At 39.0% G+C, this 23,506-nt stretch overlaps 1 protein-coding gene across 1 annotated transcript in view; it reads right to left on the bottom strand.

Annotated features, from left to right (window-relative positions):
- The window catches only part of ADAM22 (ADAM metallopeptidase domain 22), a gene marked incomplete at its 5' end in the record, with an annotated part of 54,298 nt that overhangs the window by 17,709 nt on the left and 13,083 nt on the right, over positions 1 to 23,506 (bottom strand). The window contains 18 exons of the mRNA XM_008941967.1: positions 1,141 to 1,248; positions 3,985 to 4,002; positions 5,313 to 5,403; positions 6,433 to 6,541; positions 7,509 to 7,677; positions 8,378 to 8,494; positions 9,591 to 9,696; positions 10,218 to 10,281; positions 10,555 to 10,605; positions 10,830 to 10,910; positions 12,672 to 12,764; positions 13,305 to 13,376; positions 15,111 to 15,210; positions 16,540 to 16,591; positions 18,427 to 18,517; positions 18,890 to 18,974; positions 20,895 to 21,061; positions 22,058 to 22,129. Coding sequence (XP_008940215.1) covers positions 1,141 to 1,248; positions 3,985 to 4,002; positions 5,313 to 5,403; positions 6,433 to 6,541; positions 7,509 to 7,677; positions 8,378 to 8,494; positions 9,591 to 9,696; positions 10,218 to 10,281; positions 10,555 to 10,605; positions 10,830 to 10,910; positions 12,672 to 12,764; positions 13,305 to 13,376; positions 15,111 to 15,210; positions 16,540 to 16,591; positions 18,427 to 18,517; positions 18,890 to 18,974; positions 20,895 to 21,061; positions 22,058 to 22,129 — 1,646 coding nt within the window. The remainder of the gene's footprint in view (positions 1 to 1,140; positions 1,249 to 3,984; positions 4,003 to 5,312; positions 5,404 to 6,432; positions 6,542 to 7,508; positions 7,678 to 8,377; positions 8,495 to 9,590; positions 9,697 to 10,217; positions 10,282 to 10,554; positions 10,606 to 10,829; positions 10,911 to 12,671; positions 12,765 to 13,304; positions 13,377 to 15,110; positions 15,211 to 16,539; positions 16,592 to 18,426; positions 18,518 to 18,889; positions 18,975 to 20,894; positions 21,062 to 22,057; positions 22,130 to 23,506) is intronic.

The raw sequence follows: 23,506 nt of genomic DNA, 5'->3' as shown, positions 1-23,506 counted from the left end.
TAAAAAGCAGAATTTAAAAATTAGAAATCATTAATGAATCACTCCTAGTTTTCCTAATAACATAGGCATTAGAACAGACTGATTGAAATTGTATATAGGATCAAACTGCTATACCCAAAGAGCAAATGTCACTGCAAATGTCTCACTTCCATACATTTCTCTTTACTTTCTTTGAAATAACAACAAAGCAAATGGCTTCATCAACTGCACAGTTATAGACTGCTCAGCAAGACAAGAAATGAGAATTGCAGGTTTTTTATGAAGCCATTCAGGAATTTTTACCTCTCCTATGACCCAGTGATTCTTGTAAATTGTTTTAAAGTGCTAACTGCAGATACTAATAATTAAAGGATTTCCAACTGCAGAGGGATGGTGATCATCATGACTTAAAGCCCACAGCAATTTACAAATGGCTCTCAATGCTTTTCAAAGGATTTTCCATTTTAAGATGTTGGTTTTTTAAATAACTGAAACAACAAAAGAATTAATGAAATCTGATCAAGGGCAAAATCTAATGCCCTCCTTGGTTACTCAAGCACAAAATTACAGGAAGTCTTTGTAGAATTATATTCTAAGATAGCACTTGGTGAACATTTAGTACACTAGTCTAGTAAGTGGAATAAAATGTAAGCACCATCATCTTCAATGTAAGACAGCGAGAACATTATACAGAAATCTACGTCAACTCCACAAACTAATGACACTGACAAAGATATAAAAATAACATTTATATTGAAGAGTTTATAACTATTATTACAGCAAGACAGTGTTCCTTTTCTTTGATTACATGACCATGAGTTTAAAAATGGTGGGATTTTTATTCATTTTTTTTTTTTTTTGAGCCAGCAATTATTATGAGTCTACTTGAAAACAATTCTCAAGCAGGGAGACGATGAAAACTTGATTAACCAAAAATTTGTTTACAATGGAAAACTTGTTTATTCTGGCCTTTTTGTATTAATTAGAAGCTCAGGGCATGTGAGAAAAATCAGTAATCAAAGCACAAAGGATGCTATTTCAAACATTCCACAAAGAAAGAAGAAAGAATCAAACCTGCTGCAAAACAATGAAATGTTCTGACTAATGGAATAATGGGTGATGGAACAGGTAGAAATCTGAAAATGCGACAGAAAAGCAGACCTCTTCTTAGAACTAGATGCAGAGTTTGTGCTGACTCCCGGAGGCATGTCGCTATAAAAAGAGTCGGCCTCTCCAGGCTTTTTTACATAATCTCCCTGGGGTATTTGTCTAAAGTGTAATAAACATTGTAGAGTCAGAAAACATGACAGGCACTACCACGCACACAAACATGCACAAACAATAGTTTAGAAGAAAGAGGCAAGGCTAGTGATCCTTGAGGAAACTGTTAACCACACACAATAAACCTATTAATAAAGAATTCAACCATCTGAAAGATAACTCCTGTATTATTCTTCTTGTGTGTGCAGAAAAGTGAATTATTTGGTTTTGGTAGGGGAAAACAAGGAAAATTTCACTGATAAACTCTGATCATAGCCTTCAAAGTGAATAGTTTGTGGTTCTTGAGACAGCAGATAAACAAGTCCAGACATTTCAAATGGCTCATTGATTTGGTTGTGAAAAGCATCCTCAGGTGCAGTACAAATACTGTGCCCTGAGCTGAATACCCATCTGGATCAAATTGGAGTTTAGAAAAGTGGATGCTTTTTTCCTTTAGATAGATGCTTTCCACTCAATTTTTGTGATCACTACTGAATTCAAGAATAGAAAACTGTTGAGTTGTTTAAACCCCAGAAGGAAAATCATCCAGTTTATTAACGGTTCTCTTATGCAGGGGATCTAACACCTGCATCAGAGGTTCTCAGCTACTCCCAATTACCACAACAGACTCAATCTGCCAAGGCATATAAAAATAATGCCACATATATCTGACAACAGTTTATCCTTTTCCACTACTAGAAGAGTGGGTTTGGTGCATAAAACTATCTATGCATGGGAAAGTCCTAATAAGGTACACAATTTTTACAGATGGTGAATTCATTGCCAGCAGAAAAACCATCGTGCAAATATTCCAGTTACAGTGCCACCAAGTTGAAAAAATCCTCCCTAGTACTAGCACCTACTTTGAAAGTTATCAGTCTCAGTTGTTGATATCACAACTTTGAAAATTATCTGTGCACTATCTGGGCACTTCCCAAGGCCTTTTTGCTTCACCTGCCTCTATTAGGATGTGCACTTGCCAAAAAGCTGATTCACATTCAAATTGTGTCCAACTACAGGCCTGATCTTGGCTCTCTGAATTCTGTATCTGAATTTCTAATGCTCCTGAAGTATTTAAAATACAAAATTACATGGTACAAAAATCATTCGTGGACTGCAGTACTTCCACACTATTTCTTCTAACACCTTTTGAGTCTGGGTTCTTGCCCTATTCCTCAGCCAGTACATCGGTGTGTTCAAAGATGTTTCAGTATGGTCAGCTCTGCCCCATGGGGTTCCTCCAGCAAACTGTCCTCTCACTACCCTGCCAGAAGCAACTTCTCCCACACAGCTGTGCCCTTTAAGCTGGGCTATCCCAGCTGGCAGAATCATTTCATTATTTCATTTGCTTAATACTACCACATGACATTCCTTATGCAATACTCCAAAATACCTCATTGGCTAATTTTCATCTTTACTTAAGCACTAATTATAAACAATTTTTTTTTAAAAAGGGCATTCTGGTGGGTGTCTGGTTTTTCCATAACATTTCCACCACCTTCAAAACCTTCAGTTTATGCTAGTTTCCCCTCTGTCAATGCCCACAGACACAGCTGCAGACTGCATACTCAAAGCTCTCTGTCCATATACTAATTTCTGGAGATGAGGGAATTGGAAAAGTTAGATTTGCTAATATTCCAACACGAAGATGTATGAGGCAGTCTCTTTCTGTATTTCAAGGTTCTAGCTGCTCTATCCTCAGCCAACACTAAAACATCCACAGTAGAGTGACTTGATGGCCATGTTAGCCTGTGCTTGTAGATACACTGCCTGCCACTGAGCTGCACTAAACCCTGACATTCTGCCTGCCTTGTGCTGGCGACAGTTGCTACCACCAGCCTCTTTGTAAGGACTGACTTCAACAGCTTTGCCTTTTTCCTGTTAGTGTTTCTGCAACCTATCTGAACTTGTAGCACACAACCAGCTCTTGGAAGAGCTTTACAAGTATGCAGAGAAAGCACTACACAGGCAGGGGAAATGCAGAAGAAGCACAACAGACAGAGGCAACACACAAAGCAGTAGCTTGGACCAGGAGGTGGTGATACAGGAGGAAAACAGGAGAATTTGAGAAACCCTCTTATCTGTGGAGGACTGGGAGAGGAAGGACCCAGCTCCTTTCCAGAAGAGCATTCTGCCAGGCAGATGACTGATGAAAGAGAGGCGGTCTTCCAGAAGCCAGCCCCAAGTCATGAGGAACTTTGGGGCTTTTGGCCACAAGACTGAAAGAGTGAAAAATGCAGTCCTGTGCTTTATGTACAAATCAGTTGAGGAAGGTGGTGGGAAGGAATGGGCTCTTCATCCTCATAGCAATTTAAATGCATTGTATTTTTAACCGCAAAGAAACTCCAGGAATTAATTTATCTCAAAAGGTTCCTGAATATCATGTTTAATATTAATTATTCAATTCTCAGCCTCCCAAGAACACTTTCATCTATAATAGCACATTTTCAGTTTCTTTTATTGGAAGTATTCTCCTGTTTTCCTAAATAAAATAGTCTATCTCAGAAGTAACATTATATTTACTACTGAGACAAGTGAAATCAGGGTTTCAAATAATGCCATTATAGAATACGTACCAATTTCATATAGTCAAATAAATAGTCTTTAAATTACAATTCATAACTATTTTCTATAATGAATACATAGTGATTACTGTATTTTCTTTATAGCATGTAAATGAGCAAGGCAGAAGAAAAGCTATTTTCAGAACTTCCTCATATATATTGTATTACTTTTATCACGTACCTCTGTCTTCTGTAGTTTCTTTCCACACAAAGAAAAGAAAAAGAAAGGAGTTATCAGTACATGTGCATAAGAGAAAAAAAAAAGGTATGCAGAATGAGATTTTTTGCTCAAAGTATTTCTACAGAAAACACTTTTAAAATAAACATACTCATAAGCATAGCAAATCAGACTAAATTAGGAAAATATATTAATGTTGATGGGTAAAGTCAGTGATGAGTTTGAGGTGCAGTTCATGATGAGTTTAAGCCTATTCACTGTGAAGCTGCTAGTGAAAGGTGCGCTCCTGCTCTTCATCTCCAAAAACTAATCCCACTGGCTAGAACTGAACTCAAAATGAGCTCTTAGCTTTTGGAGTTATACTCAAAATACAGTTCAGATTTTCAGACACTGCCAGAAGCTAAGGGTGATATACCAAGATAGCACAGTCTACCTTTTTACTATCCTAATCTTCATGCTTTTTTCCAAGTGCTTCTCTCCTTCACATATTTTTTGAGCTGCCCTCAGTGCACCTCAGCCTAGCAGACCAGCAGGGGATGTGTGAGTTTGTTATGACAAACCACTGGGGCTGGGTCCCAGCTACAGCACCGCCCACAGCTGAACCTGCCCTGCCCTCCAAGCATGTCAAGGACCTGTGGAAGAAGGACTTCAGAAGCCAGTCTCACCCAAATACAAAGTACCTTGGATCTTTTCTTAATACATGCAAAACCCCCGAGCTCCTCTGTTTTAGAAAAAAAATCACAAAAGGAGAAAAACTGAAAAAGATCGGTCAGGCTAAAATAATCTATTTTGCTTCTCAGTGAGTGGAACACTGACAGCTCTACATCAGGAGAGAACTTGCATTTTACTTGCAAATTACAGATGGATCTCTTTCTCTCTCTTATCAGAAAACATGCCTAAATTAATTTCAGGTTAAGCTGACTCAACATATACATCTGTTTAAGGAAGTCTATGGTTAAATGCTTTACTGAGTGACTGAAGTTTATCTTACTAAGTTTACTTTATCATTAGGAGAGACTTTTAATTGAACCAGACTGTATTCTTGTATTTCCTTTGTCAGATACAGTCAAATCATAATTCAGTCATATACAAAAAAAGAAAATAGCTAAGTAAGAAATAAATTTCAAGCCTGGATCAAGCTCTCCAAAATCAAATACACATGTAAGGGACTGCTTGAAAATTGCTAACACTATAAAAATGTCACTGTATAAATATAAAGCAATTTTGATTTTTTTTAGATTACATTTGACTTGTTCTTTTCACAACAGAATCAGCTATCAGATGAAATAAACATATTTTTAAATGTACTAAGAAGAACACGATTTACTTACTTGTAACCCCAACCAGTTATTCCTAAAACGAGAGCCAGCACTAAAATGGTGCCAGCAATAGCCCCTATTATTATATTTGTGCTAACAACACCTGGAAAAACAAGAAATAGGAAAAATACACAGGGTTTTAGGGGAAAAATATACAAAAACAGTAAATTCACTGTCTTTTAAAAAAATTCTTGGATAACTTGCACTAGGAAGATTAATTGTAAGCAGTGATATAATCTTGAAGTATAGCGTGAACATAAAATGACCATTTGTAAATCAGGCTTTGAGCTCTCTGTCCATTTTTTTTAAGTGAACACTTGCTACATGAGAAAGTTGTGCCAGCTATGCCAACATAATGACATCAATATTAAACTGCTGTAGCTTACATCCTTGCAAACACACACCCCCACCCCCCGCAAACACATGCTTATGCTGGAATAAAAGTTACTTTTGTTTAAGTTTTGCTAAAATTCCTTCCACAGTTGAATAAACTAGCCAAAAGAGACATTCTGGAAGATAGTAAAACTGCCCCCCCCCCCCAAAGACTTATAATAAAAAACATTAAACCCCCCCCATTTTTTCCCACAGTATATCATTTTCTTGTATGCAAGCTTAAAGACAAAAACAAAACAAAAACAAAAACAAAAACAAACAAACAAACAAAAAAAACTCCCACTCAAAAAATGCAAAAGCCTAAAATCTGTGTCCCAACATTCTGCACACTGGCCAAGTAATAAAAAATTGACTCTACAAATAAAAAACAGTTCTGTAAGTAACACTGCCTTTCCACCTAGACATGACAAGTCCTAATAACTTTTTGCTTGTCCTAATCTATCAATATATTTCATTAGGCCACTCAGATGACTGGGACAAGCAAGGTACAACCAGACACACTGGTACCAATCCCCAGAGGAGCACTGAGTGCTTGTGAGTGGCAGGCTCACACCAAGCCCCAGGTTTGTGACCTCATTCACAGACACTGGCTGCTTCTGCTGTGGAAGGAAGGCAAGGGAAAAAGGCTCCTAACGGTGTCTCATGTTGTATGATAATTGAAAGCTACAAGAACTAGTTTTGCTTAAAGAATCTTCTTCAAATCCAAGCTTTCCAGGTATTGGTAAAAATTATAACATACCTCTATTGATGCCATCTTTACCAAAAAATATATCATCTTTTATACGAGAACTGCAGTCATCTCCTCCCCAGAATCGGTCACAGACACACTTTATTTCATTGCTACAAACCTGCAGTCAAAAGTGCAGCTCAGAATAAAATAATAACATTAATCTATTCCTGCAATTAATACCTACAGTCTAGGTACAGTCATACAGCACTGATTTTGACTGTGTGCAAAATTTTGCAAAACATTTTTAACATACAGTGATTTTTAATTTATGTATTAGATATAAATGTATTATCATACTTTATATAAAATATATGTTAAGTATTAAGTACCTTAGTATCTTTTTAATGTAATATATCTTTAATAAAGCCACTTATAATTGCTTTGGGAGACTCTGAACCTAATTTTTTCTTTAATTATGATGAAGTGGTTCATTTCAGCTATAAACAGGAGTTTTAATGCAGTGTGAAAGACAAAAGACGTTATGAGAGAACAACTCCTTGGCTCTCAGCTCCGCTGCAGGGAACTGGACACCATTTCAAACTGTGTGAGGGACAAAGGAACACACCAGGGCCACAGAAAAGCCATAGGCTATGTACTAAGTGGAGAAGCTGCCATAAGCCAAAACCCAGCCCACTGCCCTCTTCTCTAGATCAAAGTAACTCTCAGCCAACAAAACCCAACAACTTTATGAACCTCCTTGGCTGTTGACACAATACAAAGTGAATTAAATAGAGCATCTGGAAGAACAGAAACCAAAGTTTCTCAATTCTTAGATCTTTATGTTCTCCAGTATGTTGCCTGAGGAAATCTCAATCAAGTTATCAGAAGTGATAGCAAAAGAATTTATTGACACAATTTTTGCAAAATTAATCCATGTTTACTGTGATTCATTGTTTAAGATGCCTTGACTGATACTTGTTATGTTTACTTATGTGCCTCCTCCCCCTTTCCTTTTCAAGAGCTTCTCCAGTATATAGACTTGCAGAATCAGGCTTCTGGCTTCCTGAAAAGTCTAGCTAGTATACTACACAATGCCAGATACTCTGCAAAAACATACGAAAGGATTAAAGAGCACAAGAACATACACCGTGTCCTGAACAAATCTGGCCGCCCGCGGTGCCTGGGCAGGTGCTGAAGTTGAAGGCCTCGGCGGGGAGGCAACGGTGCTCAAGGCACACCATGTTCGGCCCGCACGGCGTCCCGTTCTCCACATAGCCCAGGTCTGTCTCCTCATCCAGCTTCACGTGGCCACCGCTGCAAGACAACCAAAAGGGTCCCAGGGACTTGTGCTGTGATTAAATGGCACTGCTTAAGAAACCAGGCTCTAGGCTGCTGCCTTCACTTCTGTCTGCAGTGCCCAGGACCAGGAAAGAGTAAATATTGGCTTATTTATCTAGCTGGTCCTAGTGTGAAACAAACCAAGACACATAGTGTATCTACACCAAACAAATGTAATGGTGAAAACAAAGACCATTTTTCCTGTAAGGGCTAGTGTTGGATAAAACATTGAGTTTACTTGTGTAGGACTTCGTTTCATCTTACAGCTGTGTGAAGCTACAAGAACACACCAGGTCTATAACAGCTAACATACAGCAACATATTAAGCTGCCAGTTAGCTTTAGCAGTGCAGGCACACATCTGAATATTTTAAGCACGTTAAATAGTTCACAAACGTTCAAAGAATGTAAAAGCAAGAGGCCAGAGAAGAGCATTATGTCTCTACTGGCAACACTGACTACTACACCAGGGGGACTGTAAAACAGCTGCACCCCCCCAAGACAGTCAAGTTTCTGAAGCTCAATAAATGTTGAGCTGGAATATTAGTTATGTGTTAGTAAGAAAAAAAATCATAATGGAAAGAGCTGTTCTCCACTAAGGAATGAGAAAGCTGCGATTCCATGTAATATCCATGGATATTGATTGTCTCTGTTCTGTTTCCAGGATTTCCAATTACCTGCAGTTGTAGACTTTTCCAAACTGCAGAACTGATGATGTGATTTCACCATCAAGTTCTCCAAGTCTAGGCACACTGGATATATTGGAGCACAAAAGGTAACCACAAAGCACGTCTCTGCATTAAGAGAATAAACAGATACTCACTGAAGAGAAAATTCAAGGAAAATGGATGATCAAAAATGTGCATTTCTTCACTTGCTTTGTAACATGTTTGTTATTCCCTGCTTGTCTGCCGCTGACAGTAATTCCATAAATAATGTGTTTCCCAAGAAAACTGTTCTCCTTGGAGCACAGACTGGGAAAAGAGTCTAATTAAAGATTTATTATCAAAAATACTCTGAGCAATAGCAAGCAGGAAGCTGTCAAGAACAAACCACACCAAACTGCTTTAATATCCTATTAGGACAAAGTAACTGTCCCATAGAGAAGAAGCAATAGATACCGGTTTTAAACAAATTCTCAGATGACACATATGTAAGGGAACTAGAGACACCAAGGTAAATTCAGCTGTTGAAGGGACTTCACAACTTGTAAAACACACAAACTTGTGTGGGGAGACTTGTGCATTGTCTGACCTTTCCCATATTACGGAATATTTTCTACTTGTAAATTTGTACTGGAAAAAAAATGAGGTTATGAGATCTGCACAGAAATGTGGGAAAAGACATCAGTTCACCTCTAGGTAGGACTACAATGCAAATGACATTGACAGAATGGAGAAGTCATCTAGGAAACCAGAGTGCAGTTTGATGACAACTATCAAAAGGCTCACGAATATGCAGAAATAATCAACTGCATAAATACAGAATGTGCAACAATGGTTTAGGCAGCAACTTGTAGGAAAAGATGTGGAGGATTAAAATATGATGAAAACTGAACCTGTCTTAGCATTGCAATGGCACAGCATAAAAGGTGAACACCACACACTGAGACGTAAAACCATAGGCTGCTCTCCTCTGCTAAGCCTCACCAAGAACACCAGGACCACTTTTGGTCCAAATGCTCCTGCAGCTCAGACAGTGCTCTCTTGTCAGAAATCATCTCTTCTCAATACTTCTCTCCCTCCAAAACTTCCTGCACTATGGTCTGCTGAAGAAGGTCAGATGAAGTCTTTTCTGTACAAAGGCTTTTTGAGCCTCTTCATGTCAGCTAAAGAACTAGATCAGGGATAAAAATCTTATACCAGTTGTTTTCTATATGGATCAACTTACTGTTTATTGCACTGTATCCAAGAGTCCTTATCTCTTCCACAGTTTCCCTTCTCAGTCCCTTCAATATTCAGCTTTTCATAGCAGTACCTGTCAGCAGCTGTCACTTCTAAAAACAGAAACAAATCTCTTCTAAGATGATGAAGACTTCAAAAAGCCAGGTCCTCAGAAATGGCACTTTACAATCAGAGCGAGCAGAGCTTCCCAGTATGCAAACTACAGTATCAATGGTCTGCAAGTGGTCTGTGAAACTCTGCACAGTGTTCTCAGTGAAAAGCTTTATATTGGAAACACAGGACTGTTCTAAGATTTTGTGCAGATTGACCAAGATTTATTGGTCCAAAATGTCCATAGGACATAAATCAATTGGAGTACAGGCTCCCTAGATGGTTATTAATGAGAAGTTAAACCTAAGACTTCACAATAATCACCAGTAAGTTAACCAACACTAGAGAAAAACTGGAGAAGAGGATGGAAAGGCAAAATTAAGAGATAAAAGGGGGGGGGGACATACAGTCCTAGATGCTTTTAATGCTCCTGAATATGTCTCTTCCATAGTTTTTCTCAGCTAAGATAATCTTCCAAGCCACATGAACAAGAACCAACTTTGAAACAATAACACTCACTCACTTTCACCCCAGATATATTTACACTGGCGGTCCCTGGTTTTACATCTTCCTCCAAAACAAATACCCTAGAAAGAAAGGATACAGACAAATATCCTGATTTTCCAAAATATGCATTTGTTTAATACACAGATTTGTCACACGCTTTCTAATGAGGCAACTGTGATTCTATTTTCTGTTCATTTTAATGCTTAACTCCAAAATGTAACTAGCAATCAAAACACAAGAGTGTTAGCAGAACTGTCCCAGGTGACTTCCCAAGATCTTAAACCAAACTCTATAAAAAAAAAATAAATCCATAAAGCCAGAAAGAATGTAAAACAAATTGAAGTGCTAATTACCTGCTTGTTATCACACGAATAGCCATCCATTTTATGAATATTGGGAGAACACTACAGAAAGAGAAAAATAACTAATATATCACAGATCAGACAAGCATGGAAGCAAAGTATACAACAAAAGTGATATGGAAAATTAGTATTATGCTGGCTTATTCATTATCAGAAGGTTTAATACAATTTTTATACAATTTATACACAGAACAGTAACATTCATAGTGACTGAGAGACTACAGGTGGGGTTTTTTCACCTCTCGGATAGAACATATAGAAATCACCTGACTAGAATCTCCTGTGCAGTTTTCTGCAATATCACAATCATTCACTGCTTCTCGGCACAAAACTCCTTTAGGTTCAAACTGAAAAAAAAAAAAGACAGAAAAAAAGAGACAGAAAGTCAGTGTCTGTTTTTTCCATATCTTGCCTTAAAAGCAATGCTTCTTTAGAGTTTAAACTAAAATAAAAAATGGGAAATATTCATGTGCTGATTGAAGTAGGAAGACTTTCCTCTTCCTGATGCAGACATTACATCACCCAAGCCACAGCCCATTTACTGGTGCAAATTGTACTGCTCTTGGAGGCACACACTCCACGTGCATTGAACGTGGGGCCAAGCAGGGTAAGTGTTCTTCCAGGACACAGGACCCTTGGGATTGATCAAACCAATACTACAGTGGCTTGTAGCATTATCTTAATCAGGTCATTGCACCTTTTTGTGACTATTTTACTCTTTACAAAACAGGGAGAGTGATCCTGGTCTTCTCTCTAGGGATAAAGAACACTGCAAAGCTCTCAGTATAAACACTATGGCTATTACAACGTCTCCTTACTGCTGTAGAACAGAAACTATTAATAAATGTTCTGAATTCTGTACAGTTGGACATAATTTTCCAAGTGACCAGATACTTAACAATGAAAAATGTACCAGTGACCTAACATAGACATTTTGGTTAAAGACTTCTGTGCTCAAGATGTGCAAAAGCAAGAAGACATCCCATTAGCAGAAACTGTTAGTGCTTCTGGTCATGGACTGACTACACACCCCTTATTTTTCCTGAATTCCAATTCTGCCCTTCACTGGTACACGCTTGCCACTCTGTATGTAGATAAACCCTTGCCTCATTTGCAAAAATATTGTAGGTACACAGAAGCTTAATTATTCTCTTATAATATTTAATATGGCACCTGTGTGACTTGGAAACTTGAACAAAATTCACCCACACTGACAATTTGCTATTTTTTTAATATTACATTACAAAAAGGAATGTGCTTAGGGAAATGTGATCTGTTCCAGCTTAAGCTCTGCTTTTTCATTTTTCAACATTAGTATGAGCACAAAGTCAAGAATGTGATCCACAGTTATTACTAATGTTCCTCCTAAGGAAGTGAAAACCTCAAATGCCCACAAAGATAAAAATATCTCTCATAGTACTCCACACTTTTAGTAACATTAATTACCATAATAACTTAGTTAGTATAAACAACTATTTGAGTCATATTTAGCTGGGCTCCTTTACATCCAAGATCAGGCTAAACCTCCTTTTACTATCTACTAATGTATCAAGAAGACTACTTTATACTTTACATACAGGGCTTTACGCCCTTTACTCAATGGGATTTCAATCCATCCAAACACAAGGAGACACAGGCAGCCTAACTGAAACTGAAGTCAGGTATCTTCCAGAGGAACATTCTGAACAGTTCTGCTAGCTGTGTTGTTTTGGGGTTTTTGGGTTTTTTTTTTACTATATCCTTCTTTCAGGCCCCCTGTGGTATGATTTACCCATTCAGTCTCATGGAGTAAATCCAGAGCAACATGTAAGGCACTGGGAACAGCACAGGGGTAAGGATGTGGGTGTTTAAACAAGGACATCTAACAAAATCTCGTGGAACTTCAACCTAATTCAAGCTTCTCTGAGAGTAGAAAGCTTTCATTCAGCTCTGTATTTGATCACAGTCCGTGCCCCAGGAAGACAAGTCCAGCCTAAAAGACAGAGAATAGCCCCAGACAAACCAGAAAAGGAATCCCAATGTCTGCAAGGAAGACGAGGTGTTGTGGTGCCTGTAGGCACCTGGATGCACTCCCCCCAGGACGCTGGCGGGAAGGCCCCTGCCCTTACCCGGCACTTGCGACAGCAAAGCCCGTTGCTGCACTGGGAGCCTGCCGTCAGGGTGCAAGTACTGCAGCACTCTCCTCCCTCGCTGGCACACTCCTGGGGAACACACAGACAACAGAATGCACCCGCAAAGCAGAGGAACCACAAGCTCTCTTGTTAATTCTTGCCTTAGTATACTACCTGAACAGATTTTTAACCAGGCTTTTAGGCAGCTAGAGGTAGAAAAAGGCATGCGCTGTGGGGCACGAAGCTGCTGTTTTCTATGCAATATATGAGGTAATTTTTCTAACTTCACAGCACCAATTATTAAATAGGGAAATCTTAGCACTGACCAGAGTCGTATTTCCACCTAGGAAAATATTTCAACCATCTTTTAAGGCCTGATTCTGCACAGGTAGTTATTACTACTACTCCTCAGAATTTATGCAGTAATAAAGTAAAAAAAACTGGCCCATGTTGTGCTAAACATGACAGGAAAAGGTAAGAAATAGTGAATCCTTAGGCAAGATTAAGGTCCTGTGGCAGTCTACCTCCACTTAGCATTAATGGCAGTGATGAGCAGCACCATGTATTGGAGAATCTGGTTGCTTTAAAGTACTTTAAAGTTAAATGTACTTTAAAGCACATTGCACTTACCGCTATTGACCCACAGTCACACTCCTCTCCATCTTCCACAAAGCCATTGCCACATTCTGGCGGATCCAGAAGCTGTAGGGCAAAATCAGAAATCAAAGGGCATTTCTCTCCTAAGGGAATCATTGTCCTATTTACCCTGCACGTATTTCTTTAGCTAGCACTCCAAATGCATTAATGGAAAAACAGTACCCACAACTCGGGGAGAAGCACACTAGAAACAACACAAATTAAATGTGCAGAGAATGAACAATGCTGTTAATTAATTCAGCAACACTGCCGAGTCACATGGAGTCTTCTGTACATGAGTATCTCTCCTCATGAATGCATCACTCCAGAACTGACTTCCCTCTTTTACATCCGTGAGCACCTCAGCTAGAGTCTTTTTTCCCACACTGGACTGTCTTTCTGCCTTAGCCTCTTTCCTTTGCTTGGTGAAAGACAGCCATTGAATAGAAGATAACAGCACTTACACATAGAAAAGAGTCAAGATCATTATCCTGCTTAGGTTTTAACTCACGCTTCAGTAAGTGAAGCAGGGGTATACCAAAACCTTGCTGCAAATCCTCCATTGCACTTGCACCTTGGCTGGAGTTTCTTTAGCCTTCTTTTGTATTTAACTCCCTTAAATGTCTCAGTTAATCAGTTCATACTTTTTACATCCTTCATGTGAATATACCTGCTTAGCAGGCCAAAACTGAGATGAGGAGCAAAGAAAAGGTGAATACTCTCTCAAGAGGTACTCCTCACTTCCTGATTTCCAAGACTCATACATTAAGACCTCTGATTTCGTACTTTAGTGGCATGTTTGGAGGGGATAGGTCAGTCATTTTAAGTGGGTCCCAATGCCTTTGTAGGTCTCCTGTCCCCAAGCCTCTGAAGAAGCAATGCACTCTGCTAAATGATACGAGGTACAGTGGCACTGAGGACCAGGAGCCAGTGGGCACTCTCCAGTCTTTCCCATCTGAGTGCTACCCAGCACAAGGCAGGGCTGTGCAGACCTAACACAGGGCCAAGACGACCCAAGCACTTCTCACCACACACATTTCTCCCCCAGCACACAAAGTTCAGAGGATGAAAGGTCCTGGTGATAGTGACAGGGAATGTGGGCAGCACCTGTGGAATGAGGAGTGTGATGGGCACCAGCAGCCACAAGCTCTCCTAACATCTGTCCCTTACTCTTCAGGGTTTTCTCTTCTCTCTGCCTCTCACAGCCTTAGAAAAATGAAAAGCCACTGTAAAAACTTTGCCCTCTCTAAACAGGGAGATATCCCAACCACTTGTGACTGCTAGTGCCTGCAAAGCGCAGGGCTGCACGACTGTGCAACCCCTCCAGCGGCTCTAGGAGCTATGTCTTCATCTTGGCACAGATGTGAAATAAAAGCAATCTTACTTCATCTTCCAGAGATTTGTACCAAAAGGCATCCATTCAATGGAAATTAGAATTCAAGCCGTGCAAAATTTTACAAAGACACGTGATACCTCAGGAAATAAATTCAGCATCATATTGTATTTACAATATTCAGAACGAATTGCATGAGAGATGCTTCCAGAGCAAAGCCCATGGAAACTCTGCTGGACATGAAATAACTTATTAAAAATTTATTTAAATATAATTTCCAAACTATGATGAACTAAAATCAGCTACTTTCACTCACATGGTATCAGAGAATTTAGAACTTAGAGAGAGACAGAAATATGAAAATTACATGTGAAATTTTTTTCCAACATTATTGTTTCAATTCTTCTTGGTTTCATATAAATTAAAAATAGAATAGGAGTAATACTCAGTAATAAGGTAATGCTTACTTTGGTTGGTTTATTGAAAAGACAGGCTCCACCTCCACTGTTTAAAAATTCATGATACTCTTCAATATCACATTTGGAGAATTTGCTTGGAAGATAATACCTGCATGAAATAAGGTAGCAGGATTACTTTCTCGTTAGCTTTTTACACTGCATTTTCTTTTTTTCTAAAATAGGATAAATATAAAAATACGTTCAGAATTATATTATATATTATACGTCAGAAAAAGCACAAAACCACACTGTTCAGAATCAGAGTGGCTAAATATCTGCTTGTAACTCTAATTTATAAATCACTTTAATAAATGACTAAGAAATTCCAACCACATAGAGCTCATGGCAAGTGAGAGTTCTAAAACATTTCACTAAGTTATTTCATGCCAAGAACCACAAATCTTATCACAAACATGACCTGTTCCACTAATGGGCCTGATCTCAGAAATACAATTATTCCTGTTCACACTGCAGGAGACAAAGATTGCTCACAGTTCATTTCCTTTCAGATGAAATAGTTCTGGCCCACAGAATTTTTATATTATAGGCTTATGCCATTTTAAAACATGCTTCTAACAAACATCAGCTACCATTTCATCTTCCCTCTCTCATGTGTCCCACTGAATAAATAGAGTGTCAACCTAAGGCACAGTACACCAGCTAAAAACAATACTATGGAGAGATGGATCCATCTTTGCATGGATCCTTTCCACAGGGAAAGAATTCTTCCCAGTGTAACTTAAGTAATCTTTATATTTAGGTCCTTAGTCATGAAAGTACTTATGCTGCAAGCAGATTTTGGAGTCTCAAGGGCTTTCCTGTATCAGCTCATCACTGGATAAAAAAAAATTAGCAAAAGTGTTATATAAAATAATCCTGCATTGCCAGGACTGATGGCTTGCAAAACGTAATTGGGCTTTTCCATCTCTAGTGTTTATGATTTAGGTCTAAAGACTACAGAGAATGTGAGGTTTACGCACCTTCATCCATAAGCCAGGTAAAACAAGATTTTTTTGGTGTTTTCCAACAGAAATGCTGAAAATGAGACATACTTAAGAAATTCAATAATAAGATTTCAAGAATTAGGGTGTGTCATTGTTCTCACAACTCAATAGCAAACTTGCAGGAGAAAAGCTAAGCAGATTTCTGCTTCTTTGCAATGAACTGGGTTGGCTGTTGAGCACTGTTGAGTTTTGGCTATTGTTTGTGAGTTAAACCACGAGTCACCAAAAATCCTTGTATATCCTCTAATCAACTCACTTATTCTCACATTTCTTTGAAAGTGTCTTTTCTACACATGTTGTACAGGTAATACCTTACTTTCTGAAAAATGATTCACAGAAAATATTCTGCCAAACCATAGAAGGCAAGTGTCTTCATACACCTTTCCTTTTATGTCCCTGTAAGGACATGACTTTCCTCTAGTGAAATGCCTTACCCTGTGTCTCCCATTATGCATCCAGACCACGTGTCCTCACACTTACACTCACCTGATAATTAAAAAAAAAAATACATCTTGAGTCTTGTGAGTATAAAATAACACATTTCTTGTCACAAAACCCACACTGTAGTTAATTCCATTTCATATTTAAATACAAGTTGAAAATAACAATTTGCTGATTTATTGCACACCTTAGCTTAAGTGTATCAGTGCACACTGACAAACTTTCTTTCAAAAACTATACAAGATTCTAAGCAATCCTGAGCTTTGAAAATACATCTTGTTTTTCTCTCCTTCTCTTAAAGTGAAGTTAGGGGAAATTGCAGTGTCAGCCTCCAGCACTTGCAGATCATGAGTCAGCTCTCTTATCTTCTCCTGTGTCATGATATTTGATTCCCAAATTTTCAAAGTAAAAACAACTAACCATTTTAACCCTTCTGTTTTATTTAGTTCTTTTCTTCAGCTATGCTAATGTGAGTGGGGAAATCTTTGCTAGCAAAAAACCAAAAAAATCCCCAAAATAGTGTGTATAATAATGTGTATAAATATGCATTAAACGATCAATACACAGAAGCCAGGAGAGCAGGATTTAGCAGCTTCTCCCTCTGCCTGCCTCCCTTCCCCATTGAACTCCCTGGCAGGCAGGGGTCAGCTCTGCCTGCTGCCCTGCCAGTTTTTCTGGGATTGGGTTCCTCTGGTCTTAGCCCTCCCATTCCAACACTGTGTCTCGTGTCTATTTCTGTACACAGACTTTACATGTATATCATTTGCCTTTCTCTAAAACATCAGTTTATTGCTTCCATTTTAAAAGTACAGTTAAAGAGGAAACAAGGCTCTGTCCAACGGTTGCATTCTCCTCCCCACCCAGTGTCCTGCCCCTTTGCTTAGCCATAGGAAAGGGAATCACCACTGTTATAATATTCACTTTTAGCCTGCCCCTGTACCAGGTTAGTAATATGCCGTTGAAAAATTAATACTGACCATGTTAGTAGCATAGAGCATCCATTCCACATTTCTGAATATTTTTTTTTAAAAGTTACATAAACTGCAAAAGCCTTTACATGCAGATGTATCTCTACATTATATACTGCCTTTACAATGCCTGAAAACAAAACTCACCTAGGCAAATTTCTATCACTCAATACAGTGATTTTTTTTTTAATGTAAACCACATAAGTATGCACGATCCAACAACCAAGCACTCCAATTCATCATCTAAATTACTTCAAAACTGTATTATTGTTTTAATCACATCAAGCTGGGACTTCATGTAATGTGGAAGTTGGGAGGGTGAAGTGCTTGTTGCAGCTGGACAAAGATCTGAACTAAAGCACTGCAGTTAAACAGGGCTTACTAAGAAGTTGAATACCAAGGTTACAGCAGAGAAATGTAGCATAGCAAATGCAGTAGAGTAGCAAATCCAGGAGATTTAGGTACTATACAAGAGGAATTCAATCAAGGCAAGCAGGGGAAAAGCTGTTTTCAAAACCATCCTGCATAACAGTCTTGAGGTGGCTCCTCATCATCCTGAAGTCTAATAATGTATAGTTCTACTTTTGTGTACTAAGATGGCTGCCATTCAGTCTGTGGGTGAGACACTGATCTCCCTGAAATGAATGGAAGTGGCAGACACCTTTACGATTTTTTTTTTTAATGAAATGGTGACACCAGTGCTGACAGCAATTATGGGCAGGGGGATATCATGGCATTTAAATAGAAGAAAATTAATGATATGTCAGTTCCTTCCCATGTTATTACAAGTAAACTAAAAATTTTCCAACAATGTGAGAAATGTGGAAAAAATACATCAGAGAGACAGTGATAAGATTCTCCATCTTCTAAGATTTTTCTCTCCAATCAAAGTGAAAAAGCAAACAACCTTACCACTTATAAGTTTTCTTCTGTCTGAGAAAATGCCAATGTTTTGGGCCAAGGTCTGTGCCAGGGTAACTGCCATTAAGTCTGGCTTTCCAAACTGAAAGAAACAAGCAAGTAGGAAGAGTACTCAGTTACATACAGGCAAAATCAGATGCACAGAGTAGGTAGATAACAGACAAGTGAGGAAAACTAAATGCTGGCTTATGGACAAGTTAACTAAGAGAAAGTTTGTTTCTTGCCATTGTGGCTGCAAATATGAATAGCAGGATATTGCAGAATCTGCTGAAAAGTGTATTTGAATCCATATCTGACTTCTTTCACTCATCACTCTTCACTGATCCATCCCTTCTACAGAGCTGCACTAAAACACTTCATCAGCAAAGCAGCAGCATGGTATTTTGAAGAACATGACAAATTTGGTGCAGATAAATTTCCACCACTTTTTGCTCATACCAGTACCCCCACCTACCTCATTCACACCACCGCCTTTAAGCAAGGAGCAGATTCCACCAGTGTGGGCTATACCACTTCGACTGCTCTGAAACCGACTCCCCCTTTGACAAAAAGGAAAAGAAAAGAAAAGAAAGTTCACCCTGCTCAGTTCATGAGTTTTGCACCTATTCCAGTATTTACCCTTCTGATTTCCAAATGAGACACTGGCATTTGCAAATGCTAGTTGCCACCGCTACGCTGCAAACTATGCAAAAACAAAATGGGAAAAACTCACAAACCTCACATGACAAATTATCTCCAGAAAACGTACACAGTCTTCCCTCTTCTTTCTCAAACTGCCTAATGTAAGAAAGCGTGTTTTGCCAAGCCATCTCCTGGAATCTCACCACTCTTCTGTTCACTGACATACTACTGCAGCAAATGACTTCTGCTGGCAAGTGCTACAGACAGAGCGCAGGAGAGAGAGGTCACCATGGTGCCAGCAGAGGGAGACTAGTAAAACGACACATGTGTAACGGGGCTGTGCTGATGTGGTAAAACTCAAAGGGAGATGCATCAGCAGCTCTCTGATGCAGAGATAGGTGAAAACTCCCTGCAACTGCAGCTGATCTCATCCAAGGGACAGATGCTCTCTGAGCCTAAATCCAATCATCTCTCCAGTGTTGACTACATCAGCACGAATGACTGCCAGTTACTGCAGACAAAATACACTCTGCTCCATTTCAGAAGACTGATCATCCCAGCTGCAGCAAATTAGTTTATGTAAAGGAAAACAGAAAAACATCAATAAACAATACACTGAGCTAGCTGTGTCAAAGGTGGAATTTCATTTGTAACCACTGTACCATCACACTAGCCAACTTCACCTCCCAGCTTAGCTGTGTCCATTCACAGATTATTTCTAAACAATCTATGAATGCAATACCTCAGACACCACTGGTGGTGGTATGGACAGCACTGGAATTAGCATTAGAGTGGTATCCACAGTTCCAGTCACAGGGCAAACAGGGCTGGCCCTCTTTGTCCTGCTAATTCACAAAGAAAAAGACTTCCCCCAAAGACCTTACAATATCACCAGAGAAGACATGACAAATGTGAGAAAATCTGATTCCCATTTTACAGATGAAGAACTGAAACACAGAAACCAAAATCTTCAAAATCTGCACCCTTCACTTGCCAGTCTTACTAGTTCTTCTCATGGGAGAAATCGTTGACAGTAATTAAGCATGTGGAAAATTTCTGAGAGGGTGGATACTGGAGTGGGTATCCTGGCACCCTACCAGCATCATGTGAAAGTGATGTGTTTAGGTTAAGTTTATTTATATAGGCTCCTACAACAGTCAGCAAAGAGGGTGAAGGACTCCCAACAGAGCATTTCATCTGGCTCATCTCATATGGATCAAAAATCTCAGCCATGAATCTCTCCTCTATTTTTGTAGGTATATTTTATTATATCAACCTTCTTTACAAAACATTCAAGACATTTAGAGAAAATAACAGTCCTCCTAGCTTATTCTTCTTACAGCACATGTTTCTCTGGAGAAAAAACTGTTTCAAGGATCAGTAACCCTGCAGCATGCAGGTCCTTCAACAAAGTAAAGCAGGCCACTACACTTTTTGCACAAGAAATATCACTGTTTTTCAAACCAATGTTTTGCTTTTAAACATTACAGCAGGGCTCTCCGTGCTCTACTGCCCAAGAAGTCAACCTCCAAGGTGGAACCATGCATCACCTTCCAGGCAGCTGCACTTGCAGGGGAGGTAACTGCACAGAACAATGAAGGATTGCAGCGCATGCAGCTCAGGCTTAGTGTGTTAAAGCTAAAATGACACTCAAACTTCTAGTTGCAATGGCAGGCAGTTTGGGCATTAGCACTTTCCCACTTCCCCATCAGAAACATTTTCTGAATTATTGTGGACAACAAGCACAACAGAAAGGAGATGCATCAGCCACTTGTGATAAGCGACCCCCCGGGAAAGCAAAAAACCCAGCAATAAAAACATCACACAAAGTTACGTACGAAAAAAGGTGAACTGCGTCACTTTTCTCTCTGATAAAATCCCTCCTATATTTCATAAACTCACGTAGGGTCACCAAGGGATTTTCAGATATGGTGAACTTGTTATCAGTAGCCCAGGTTTCCATGGCAACCAACACTATCCTGGTGTTAAGTTGTTCTTTATATATCTAGTACATTAACAGAATGAACAAATATATTATGTCAAATAGAACAAAAGTGAGCTTTACTCCTTTTTGTAAGAGCTTGCATTTTTAAGTAAGTAAATATTTAGCTTGTTCTAGCACACTTCAGGTTCTCCCATGTGATTTTATCAACCTGAAAATCAACAAAGTAAAATTGAAATTTTAGGCCAGACTCCTCAATCAGCTCTCTCAGCCTGCAAAAAGATCCCTTGTAGGTCCTACTCAAGCAGCGGTGCAGAGAAGGGAGATGGGATTTTTGAAAAATTACAACAGAACCATTCAAATAGTTCAAAAATTTGGACTTAATGGGTCTTTTATAACATCCAGCTCATCCCAGTGACACACAAAGGCTCTCTTATACCAAATAGCAACCTATAAAACCAGTTTTCACTGTTATACACCTCTACAGGACTATTTAACCTCATGCCGGCTGAACCACAAGAAAAGGGCCATTCTTTCAATGATAAGGCATAACACTCCATACCAAATACTTTCAAGAGTGGGAACTGTGGGAACTCTTTATTTTTCTAGTAATACTTTTCTGGGGTGAGGTGCAAAAGCCAACAGCTCATATGATTTAGCATTACAAATATAATCCATATAAATGTCCCTATTCTAACTTATTTACTCAAATGCACTTTTTTCTGGAGAAATTTTACTCCATTCTCATTTAAGACTGTATTTTAGGTTTCAGGTTGTCAACACAGGGATTCTGTGTTAAAAATTGTTATCTCTAAGATGCTCTTTAAAACTCAGACTCAAGAGACTGATTCAGCAGACTACCTAAATGAAGCCACAAAAAGTCTCCAATGTCTTATGTTAGACAAAGTCTTTATAGGTGGCTGACTGGTTCAAGACAAAAATTTGTTATCTTCACATATGTTATTATTAGGTATACCATGAATTGACAACTCCTGCATCTATCGGCAGGAGACTCATACGACTCACACGTAAAAGAACTTTTAGTTCCGTGATACTTACTAAATCTGCCATGTTCACCACTGATTTAGCATAGCTGTTTGTATGGCCAACTGACAGGCGGTGCTTTTTACACTGTGAAACAAACAGAAACAAATTACACATACAGACCTCAAAAAATAAGCTCCATTTCTGAAAAGAAAAAGAGAAAAAAATCAAAGTAAAAAGCAGCTACATCATCAGTAAACCCCCTGTGCATGGTTTGGCCTCCCATGCTGAATGTAATGGTAATAAGCAGTAGCAAAAAATTGCTCAGAAATGCACATTACTAATATACCTTACTACAGCTGTTATTATCTATTAATTCCTGTCTGGAAAGTACTTTAAGTTCTTTATTGAAAAATGCTTTAGGAACAGGATCATATTGTTACTGTCTTCATTAACTTTATTATTGGCTTTTAAAGTTAATTCCAAATGCCAATACAGAAATCAGCAATAAAACTTCCATAGTTGAAAATCCTTTGTAAGTGTTACCCCAAATGCCTGCATCCATGTTTGAATCTATCGGACTTCCTATTTTTTTTCTCAGATCTCTCTCCTAAGCTGCCTCCTGGATTTCCTCATGTGCAATTTCACACTCCCATACTGCCATGGCAGTTCATTCAAATCACTTTAGCAATCAGCTGCAATCTGAAATCTGTAATGCAGTGCTATAAAATGACACTGAAGGTAGCTGTCCATGTACTCATATGCTCAGAAAAAAACCACTTATGAGTACCATGGATATGAAGGTTACAGGTAAGAATTTAGGACATAAGGGCCAAGATTTTTAGAAATGTTTCACCACCCTGTGCCCCATGGCACTTCATTTTGGAGTGCAAACTGTCCATATTTTCTGGAGGTTGGGATCTTTCAGTAGGCAAGAAATGCCCAGCAACTAGGCGATAGGAAAGGCATGCTTTCAAGGAGGAATGGGGAAAAAAAAACACCAAAAATTAAGAAGTTACACTTACTAAAAAAACCACGACAGAACTGCAAGACTAAAAATGGCAGAAAGAATGAAATGAAAAAGCTACAAAATGAATGGAAAATGAAGCACAGCAACAGGGGGAAGTGATTATACTACTAAAGTCTGTATTTGCAGCTAAACCTCAAAACTCCAGGATGCTGAGAGACACTGGAAGCCTATGGAACTGTTTTCAGTATACTGATTTATAAGCCCACTTCAATGTTTGGGTTTTAAAAGCTTTATCCCCCTATGGAAGCAATGGTTGGACAAGCAGCTGAGAGGGCAGACAGGAGGATGCCGCTCTCCTCACAGTGGCAAGCAGCCCAAGGGGGCTGGTGGGACACAGCCAGCTTGGCAGACCAGAGGAAGAACCACGAGGTTCATTTCTCCCTCTGGGAACAACATTTGGGGAGGTGAACAGCGAAAACAGCTCCAGTTCTGCAGGGTGTGAGCTCCGGGCTGAGTGCACCCAGAGTGTCACATCCAATGTACACAGAGCGAGT

This window comes from Merops nubicus, unplaced genomic scaffold (assembly GCF_000691845.1).
Source record: "Merops nubicus isolate BGI_N331 unplaced genomic scaffold, ASM69184v1 scaffold37146, whole genome shotgun sequence".
NCBI lineage: Eukaryota > Metazoa > Chordata > Aves > Coraciiformes > Meropidae > Merops > Merops nubicus.
Note: the sequence above shows the minus strand (reverse complement) of the source record. Positions and strands in the feature narration are given on the sequence as shown.